This window comes from Neophocaena asiaeorientalis, unplaced genomic scaffold, assembly GCF_003031525.2.
Source record: "Neophocaena asiaeorientalis asiaeorientalis breed wild unplaced genomic scaffold, Neophocaena_asiaeorientalis_V1.1 scaffold91, whole genome shotgun sequence".
NCBI lineage: Eukaryota > Metazoa > Chordata > Mammalia > Artiodactyla > Phocoenidae > Neophocaena > Neophocaena asiaeorientalis.
In genome coordinates this window covers 7,771,125-7,779,622 of record NW_020173198.1, presented here as the reverse complement: position 1 = coordinate 7,779,622, position 8,498 = coordinate 7,771,125, and the positions used below count along the sequence as shown (strand labels likewise).

The window sequence follows — 8,498 nt, the reverse complement described above, 5'->3', positions numbered from 1 at the left end:
GGGAGGGAGGGAGACGCAAGAGGGAAGAGATATGGGAACATATGTATATGTATAACTGATTCATTTTGTTGTAAATCAGAAACTAACACACCATTGTAAAGCAATTATACTCCAATAAAGATGTTAAAAAATTTTTTAAATAAATAAAGATAGAAAACTTTCCCAAATTCACGTTGAAAATTCTCTGTTCAGCATAAAGAGCGGTATGGGCTGTACAACTTGGCTAGATATCTTCCTTCACCTCATATATTTCCTGGGATTGTCTATGTATCTTGGAGGGCAGTGCCGAATGGTGGGAAAACTCCCTACATAGTGAAAACAGAACATACTTCCTAGTCTCTGAAATAGAAAAGTCATGGAGGTATGAGTACATGAAATTCCAGATCATTGTTCAGAAGGAGATTCAACTCCCAGACTCCCACACTCTACTGTAGCAAACAGCAAGAGGAGATGGAGCATTCAATTCACCCAACGTACAAAAGCCTCAAAAGCCAAACTAGGGCTTCCCTGGTGGCGCAGTGGTTGGGAGTCCGCCTGCTGATGCAGGGGACATGGGTTCAGAAAAAAAAAAAAAAAAAAAAAAAAAAAAAAAAGCCAAACTATGGTAAACTTAGCAGCCAAACTCTTACCAAGTCCGGATTCTTGACATTCTGACCCCTCACAGATTGCAACCTAGCACAAGTACTTTGAAGGATGTCATTCAGATATTCATTAGCCCTCTCAATTGTTTTGATATTATCCTTCAACAAAATATATTGAATCAATAATAATTACTCATTATTTTTACTTCCGTTTTCAGAATGTAATCTAGGCAGAGAAGGGATTTTTACCTTAAATTTAAGTGCTTCATCAAAGAGCATCTTATTCTGTCTAGTGGTTTCTTGAAGATGTTTCTTTGAGTCATTCACCTATGCAAATATGTACAAAAGGAACCAGAGTTATAAATACTATCTTCTAGTGTGTGACTCCTTCCACAAATACAGAGAACAGTGCTTTACGTCTGTGGAGCTTGCTTTGAATCTGGACTGTTTATGGAACATATGAAATAGGACAGTAGTATGAATGAAAAGAGAGCAAAATAACCGAACTCCCAGAGGTGGAAGGAATTGAAGGTGAAATCATGAAAAATGATGAAGGACAAAGATACCATCTGTTCCAAAGTGGATATATTTTCTACAAGTTCTGTGTTTTCCTTCACCAAATTATTGATCTTCTCTGATATTTGCTGTAAATTAACTAAAAAGAGATAAAATAATTTCTAAGATTAGTAGGAAAACCCAGTAAAACTGAATTATCTCAATGTTCTAGCAGCAGACACATATTATCTGTAATTGACTTTTAATCTTTACTTTTATGCCTAAAAAAAGCAAATTTTAGTTAGTAGAATTTTAACCGTAAGAAACATTATTTCAATGGGATTCCTATTTAAAGTGTTTTCAAAAATGAAGAAGAGGGCTTCCCTGGTGGCGCAGTGGTTGAGAGTCCGCCTGCCGATGCAGATAGACACGGGTTCGTGCCCCGGTCCGGGAGGATCCCACATGCCTCGGAGCGGCTGGCCCCGTGAGCCATGGCCACTGGTCCTGCGCGTCCGGAGCCTGTGCTCCGCGGCGGGAGAGGCCACGGCGGTGAGAGGCGCAAAGAGCAACAAGATGACTTCTAAATTCTCTCCCATCTATGAGTACCATTCTTAGAAAGCTCAATCACTTCAACTAGCTGTGTCATCACCAAAGATGAAATAGAAAAATCAAACATCCTGCCAACTTACATTTCTTGCCTCCAATTACTAAGGTAAATATATATGTTGCTGGAAAAAAAACAAATCCTTATTTCATCCAGATTCACCCCTCCATCCAACCCCTATCTGCAGTTCCTCCGAGTCTTCTCCTGTTTCGACGATGCCATAGCAATGCAAATGCTTTATACACTGTCTCGACAAATCCCCTGCCTTTGCCCCAGGTCCATCACAGTGGACACCACAACCCACGTGCCAATTTTTACAAGGCAGCTCCCCTACCTGCTGCCTCATCGCTCGCCATCCAACCCTGGGTCCTCTCTGGAAACTCCTCAGACCTTAGGTTTTCTCGTCCTCCTGAACCCAGGTCCCCTGTCCCCCACTTCTGGACGCTTCTTCCTTCCTTTGAGAACTCCCAAGATTTCCCATGGGCAGTGGCCGAAATCGATTTGATGACAGAGATATTGGGAGTCATTGAGACAGGCCACCCCCTCTGTCCATCTCTTCTAGTACTCTGGGAGGTACCGACGTGGTGGCTGCTCCTTTATCCTGGTCCCTGGATGAGGGGATGTGGAGCAAAGGCTGCGGGAAAGCTATGGTGGACAAGTGGCGTGAGCAAGAAAGACACCGTCCTTGTTATCCACTGCAACTTTGGGACTGTTTGTTACCCACAGTAACATGTAGCCCGTCCTGACTGGTACGCATCCTCTACTCTACTCTCGATAAAGCATCAGATGCTAATGTTAGCAGCATGAACTCTGTTGTCAGATACACATGGGGTTGAATTCCAGCTTCTATTTACTCTAATCTCAGGCAACTTACTTTGAGTCTCTAAGCCTCAGTTTCCTCTCTGTAGACTGGGATGATTATCTCAGGTTGTGGAGAGGATTAAATGAAATAATAATGCATGTAAAGCATTGAGTCCAGGGCCTGGTACACACAGTAAATGCTCAATAAATGTTAGCTATATAGCTTTATAATATGTATTGATTGTAAACATTCAGACAATGCAGCAAAGTATTACTGCAAAAGAAGGAAATTTTAACTTGTTTTTAAACATATCAGATAGCACTACGTATTTCTTAGCCTGCTTTTTTATCTCAATATTATTGTGATATTTTATGCTAAAAATCTTCATCATCAGTTTCAATTACAGAATAATATTAAATTCCACGAGTAATTTCATCATTTCCCTATTGCTGCACAGTTTCATAGGTTGTGCACAGCATTTAAAACCAATGAAGTTGAGCAAAAAATATCAGAATGTATTACATGCTGTTAGGGTAAATATTTTGTTCTTTGTTGTTTGCTATGTGTGTATATGGGTGTTGGGTTGCAATACAGAATGTACTTCTCATGACAGAATGTTATTTAATAGCTTGGAAGTTGCTGGTTTGGGTGTCTTTTTCAAATTTTGAAAGATTATAGGTAACCTTCCTGGATATCCTTGGGCAATTGTCTGATTTTTTCCTTTAGGCTGACACTCCAGCAATGGATGAGTTTCTGGCACAGGATCGAGGTTCCACCCGATTCAGTGGGCTCCCTCACACCCCTAAGCTGAAATGCTTCTTCTGCAGAGAAAAATATTAGTGCTCTTGGCTACTTAGGCTTCACCCCAGACACTGTATGAGACTTGAGGCAGTGGAGCCCCCAGAACCACTCACAGGGACCAGACCCCATCCATCTGCTCTCGCTCACCTTCCTTGGGTACTTGTACGGGGCTGTCACTGACTTCACATGCTGCTGCAGCTCCTTGGTGAGCTGGTCTCGATCATGGGACAGGAAGTTTGGGGTCAGGACAATGAAAGCCTTCACTACCTGCAGTGAAGAACCAGAGTGGAGGCTCAGGGCGAGGGACAACCAAAGTATAGTTTAAGGAGTAAATGCCTAGGACTTCCCTGGAGGTCTGGTGCTTAAGACTCCGCACTCCCACCACAGGGGCCGTGGGTTTGAGCCCTAGTCAGGGAACTAAGATCCCGCGTGCCATGCCACACTCCGCGGCCAATAAATAAATAAATAAAAATTTAAAAATAAAGAGTAAATGCTTACTAAATTAATGGGAAAACAAACTGACAGTAGAGCCTTTGGAAATTCCAGGTTCCAATCCCAATACTTCCAATTTCCACTCTTTGCCTTGGAACATTACTTAACCTGTCTTAATCTCGATCTCCTTCTCTGTGAAATGAGGAGAGGACAGGTTCATTCCTCATCAGGTTCATGTAAAGATTCCATGAGATAATACACATAAAACGTGAAGCCAGGGCTTCCCTGGTGGTGCAGTGGTTGAGAGTCCGCCTGCCGGTGCACGGGACACGGGTTCATGCCCTCTTACGGGAGGATCCCACATGCCGCGGAGCGGCTGGGCCCGTGAGCCATGGCCGCTGAGCCTGCACGTCTGGAGCCTGTGCTCCGCAACGGGAGACGCCCTGGCAGTGAGAGGCCCGCGTACTGCCAAAAAAAAACCCAAAACAAACAAAAAAAAACCGTGAAGCCTGTTTAAATGTATTTGTATTCCTATCATTTTTATCATCACCATTTTCACTATTATTTTAGGTAGAGTTCTGTGGGCATTTAATAATAGTTAAGACCTTGTGGGCATTTAATAAATGTTGGTAATTTATTAGTTTCCTATTATTATTTATGTCCTCATTTTTTTTACTTCACAGGGATTGTACATAGAAGGTGTTCAATAAACACTTGTTGGATCAAGGATGCATGCTCTGGAGCCAGAGTGCTCAATTTCCCACCACCTATTAGCTGTGTAATCCAGGCAAGTTATTTAACCTCTTTATGCCTCTGTTTCCTTCTCTGCATAAAGGTATTAAAAGAGTCCTTAATTCATTGTGTTCTGTGAGGGATAAATGAGCTGACACCCAGCAAGAGCTGATTAACTGCTAGATGGCAGCAGCGGCAGCATTCACTGTCAGCTTCATTTCAGTCACAGATGAGGCCACAGTGCCCCCTGCTGACCACATCGTGTAAGTGCACATGCACATCAACCATGCCCTCCCTTCACCCTAGGTCCAAGGCTGGGTAGGTATGGCCGGGAAGTTTTCCCCTCACCTGCCTTCCCAGCCCCACGCCCAGCCACGATGACCTCCACGTCCCGTTCCTCACCTCCCCTCGAATCGGGTCCGGGCTGCTCACCACAGCGGACTCAGCCACCGCTGGGTGCTCTGCCAGGGCGTTCTCCACTTCTGCCGGCCCAATGCGGTACCTGCAGGACCAATGGTTCCTTCTGAGCCAATTCCCGGGCGAGGGTGACCCAGGCCCTCAGATCGCATCTTTTGGAGAGACACATCTTCCCTTGGCACGGAGGGTATCTGTCACAGGGCGCCAGGGCCTGTGTAATGGGACTGAAATGTGAAGTCCTGAACATTCCATGCTAAGAAATACAAGGCTCAGGTGCTCCCCAGGTGAGAGAGGAGGTGAATGCTTCATCCTCCCAGAGCTCTGGGGCTGGCTCAAGCTCAAGCAGCTTCCCCTGGCATGAAAACTCCTTAGCTTAAACATTTGTACAAATTTTACAGCCTGTTCCTCACTGTTATCAGCATTGGTTTTAGAAATTAAAGACAACAAACACAATTTTCCTGAAATTCCCAGGGAAACATGTTATTCTAGTGTAACGCGTCATTGTTTTTCTTTATAAATCCTGTTCGAGTTAGGAACAACAGACTTGCAGTTAGACCACCTTTGTTCAAATCTGGCCTGCACCCTGTACTGTCTTTGAAACTTCAGGCAACGTTTTTCACTGGTCACTGACTCCGTTTGCTCATGTAAAATGGGCATAATCATGGGAATTCCCTGGCCATCCAGTGGTTAGGGCTACGTGCTCCCACTGCAAGGAGCACGGGTTCAATCCCCGGTCGGGGAACTGAGATCCTGCATGCCGAGCACTTGGGGCCTCCACACACACACCCTCCCCCCACAAAATAAAATAAAATAAAATAAAATGGGCATAATCGCATCTACCTTACAGCATTGGGAGGTGGTTCGTATAAAGCTCTACAGAGAGTACGGTCACATAATACGTATTCCATAAAGGTGAATTTTATTATTGTTGTTTTTATGTGCTTCTGTGACACGTGGTTCATTACAGGAGCACACAGAATAAGCTCCCTCAACAAATAGGGCCCAAAGTCAAGTTTTCCTTCCCAGTGCCTTTAACTTGCATGATGTCTTACTTTGGTTCAGAGTTAGGCTGAGAGTCCATCACCAAGGCATGAAGGAATGTCTGGGCATGCTACCTCCCACCAGGCTTGTGAGGGTGGTACCTTCTGGCTCAGCGTCAGCCACACCTACCCGGAGGCGTTGATGACATCATCGGCCCTCCCCAGGAACCAGAAGTAGCCCTCTGCATCAACAGTTGCTCTGTCCCCACTGTTGTAAAAGTCCCCACACTCCACTTCGGCTGTCTTCACCGGGTTACTCTGCAAAGATAACGACACTCCTCTGTCAAAAACAGTGAGTTTAGAGATGATGAGCTGCAACAGTGAGCTCGGATCTGGGTTTGAATCCTGTTTCTGGCTCTACCTGGCACCTGGGCATTTTTTATAATCTCTCTGAGTCTACTTTCATTACATGCAAGCACTCAATGCATGCCACTGGTCGATTAGGGAACAATGTTCAACCAATTTTAAGAACATTATTTTTTTATTTATTTCGTTTATTTATTTTTGGCTGCGTTGGGTCTTCACTGCTGCATGTGGGCTTTCTCTAGTTGCGGTGAGCAGGGCTACTCTTCATTGCCGTCCACGGGCTTCTCATTGCAGCGGCTTCTCTTGTTGCGGAGCATGGGCTCTAGGTGTACAAGCTTCAGTAGTTGCGGCATGTGGGCTCGGTAGTTGTGGCTCACGGGCTCTAGAGTGCAGGCTCAGTAGTTGTGGGACACAGGCTTAGCTGCTCCACGGCATGAGGGATCTTCCTGTACCAGGGATTGAACCCATTTCCCCTGCATTGGCAGGCGGACTCTCAACCACTGCGCTACCATGGATGTCCCCAGAACAATTTTTAGAAATAACAACTCACTTTTGTGTGCCACTCCAGTAAAATAAAATTACCACTAGAGCATAACTCTATTTTATTCCCTGTTATAAGCTCTGCATTTACACAGTGGCTGGACAGATGGGAGGTGTCAATAAATGTTTGAATGAATTTTCTTCCCAAAATATTACCTTATTTGAGCCTCACAGAAAGCCTATGAAGTTGGTATTCTTCATTAAACTTTTAAGATAATTGTATATTTGCATGCAGTTATAAGAAATAATACAGAGAGATCTCATGTACCCTTTATCTAGTTTCTCCCAATGGTAATATCTTGAGAAAATATAGTTCAATATCATAACCAGGATATTGACATTGATACCATCCACCAATCTTACTCAGGTTTCCCCAGTTTTTTACTTGTACTCGTGTGTGTGTGAGTGTATCTAGTTCTATGCCATTTTATCCCATGTGTAGGTCCATGTATCTACCACCACAGTCAAGGTACTGAACAGTCCCATCATCACCAGGATCTCTCACGTTGCTTTTATAACCACATCCACCTCTCTCCTCTCCTTTCTTCCACCTCCCTTCCCATACCTAACCCCTTGGCAATGACTAACCTATTCTCCATTTTTATAATTTTGTCATTTTAATAATGTAACATAAATGGAATTCTATAGTATATAATCTTTGGGACTGGCTCTGTTTTAAAACTCAGTATCATTCTCTGGGGATCCATCCACATTGCTGTGTTCATCAGTAGTTAGGTCATATTTATTGATGAACAGTATCTCACGTTACGGATGAGACACAGTTTAACATTCACCCACTGAAGGGCGTCTGGGTAGTTTCATTTTTAACTATTATGCATAAAGCTGCTGTGAACCTTACAGATTTGTGTGAGGCTGGCATTTTACAGAAGAGGAAACGGATGTTCAAGGAGGCACAATAACTCACTCAAAGTCACTCAGCTGGGCAGAGGGAGGGTTGGCATTTGAATTTACAGCCTATGCATGTGACCACTGAGCACTGTGTTGGGATTTATCTTCTTCTGGAACATGGAATAATTTTAAGAGGTTTCAGGAAAAAAATCTTTAAACATTAAATTGCATCCTTTATTAGAGTCCCGTCCAATTGGTCTGATTATATTGAGATTCTTGGACATATTTTTGAAAGCTCTGGAACTACCAAGAGGAAGATAAGTTTCCATTTCAGAGCTTTTTTTGCCTTTAATTTTTTATTTCTATACAGTTTTAAAGGTAACTTTCCATTTAGAGTTATTACACCATTTCAGAACTTTTAGTGAAAATAGAAGTTAGCTAGAATTTAAGAAAATGTTTTGTGTGTATTATAGTTATGGTTATAATTGCCTCCTGTTTCTGGGAAGAGATACTGTTTTCCACTTGAGATACCAGATCAAATTCTTTTTTAAACAAATGCTTTAAAGTAGTAATTTGATTTAAAGTGAAAAATAATGTAAGTAATAATATACATGGTGCATGGATATGGCAGAAAATAGTTGACGTGGACTTGAATGACTGAAATTTAGGAGACACCACATCAAAGGGTACAGAAAAAGTCCCACCCCCAATTCAGGTACCATTTGAACTGCTGTCCATCTCAGTGTACTCTGATACAGTTGACCTGACACATCCCTGCGGACACGTCTTCCCTGAAGGAAATGATATTTCTTGATGTCAATCATCTGAGGTAGGGTCAGAGATTGGAACCTTGCAGATGGGACTCCCACACCCACGGAAGGAATTCCTTTGTCTCTCCG

At 43.2% G+C, this 8,498-nt stretch overlaps 2 protein-coding genes across 2 annotated transcripts in view; one reads left to right on the top strand and one right to left on the bottom strand.

The window, feature by feature from the left end:
• Nucleotides 1-8,498, top strand: part of ACSM5 (acyl-CoA synthetase medium chain family member 5) — a gene marked incomplete at its 5' end in the record, with an annotated part of 89,460 nt that overhangs the window by 53,710 nt on the left and 27,252 nt on the right. The window lies entirely within an intron of this gene.
• LOC112399248 (acyl-coenzyme A synthetase ACSM1, mitochondrial) overlaps nt 3,332-8,498 on the bottom strand; it is a 27,879-nt gene continuing 22,712 nt past the window's right edge. The window contains exons 7-9 of the mRNA XM_024744323.1: nt 6,035-6,162; nt 4,850-4,949; nt 3,332-3,550 (exon numbers count right to left, since the gene is read on the bottom strand). Of these exons, the coding sequence (XP_024600091.1) occupies nt 3,332-3,550; nt 4,850-4,949; nt 6,035-6,162 (447 nt within the window). The remainder of the gene's footprint in view (nt 3,551-4,849; nt 4,950-6,034; nt 6,163-8,498) is intronic.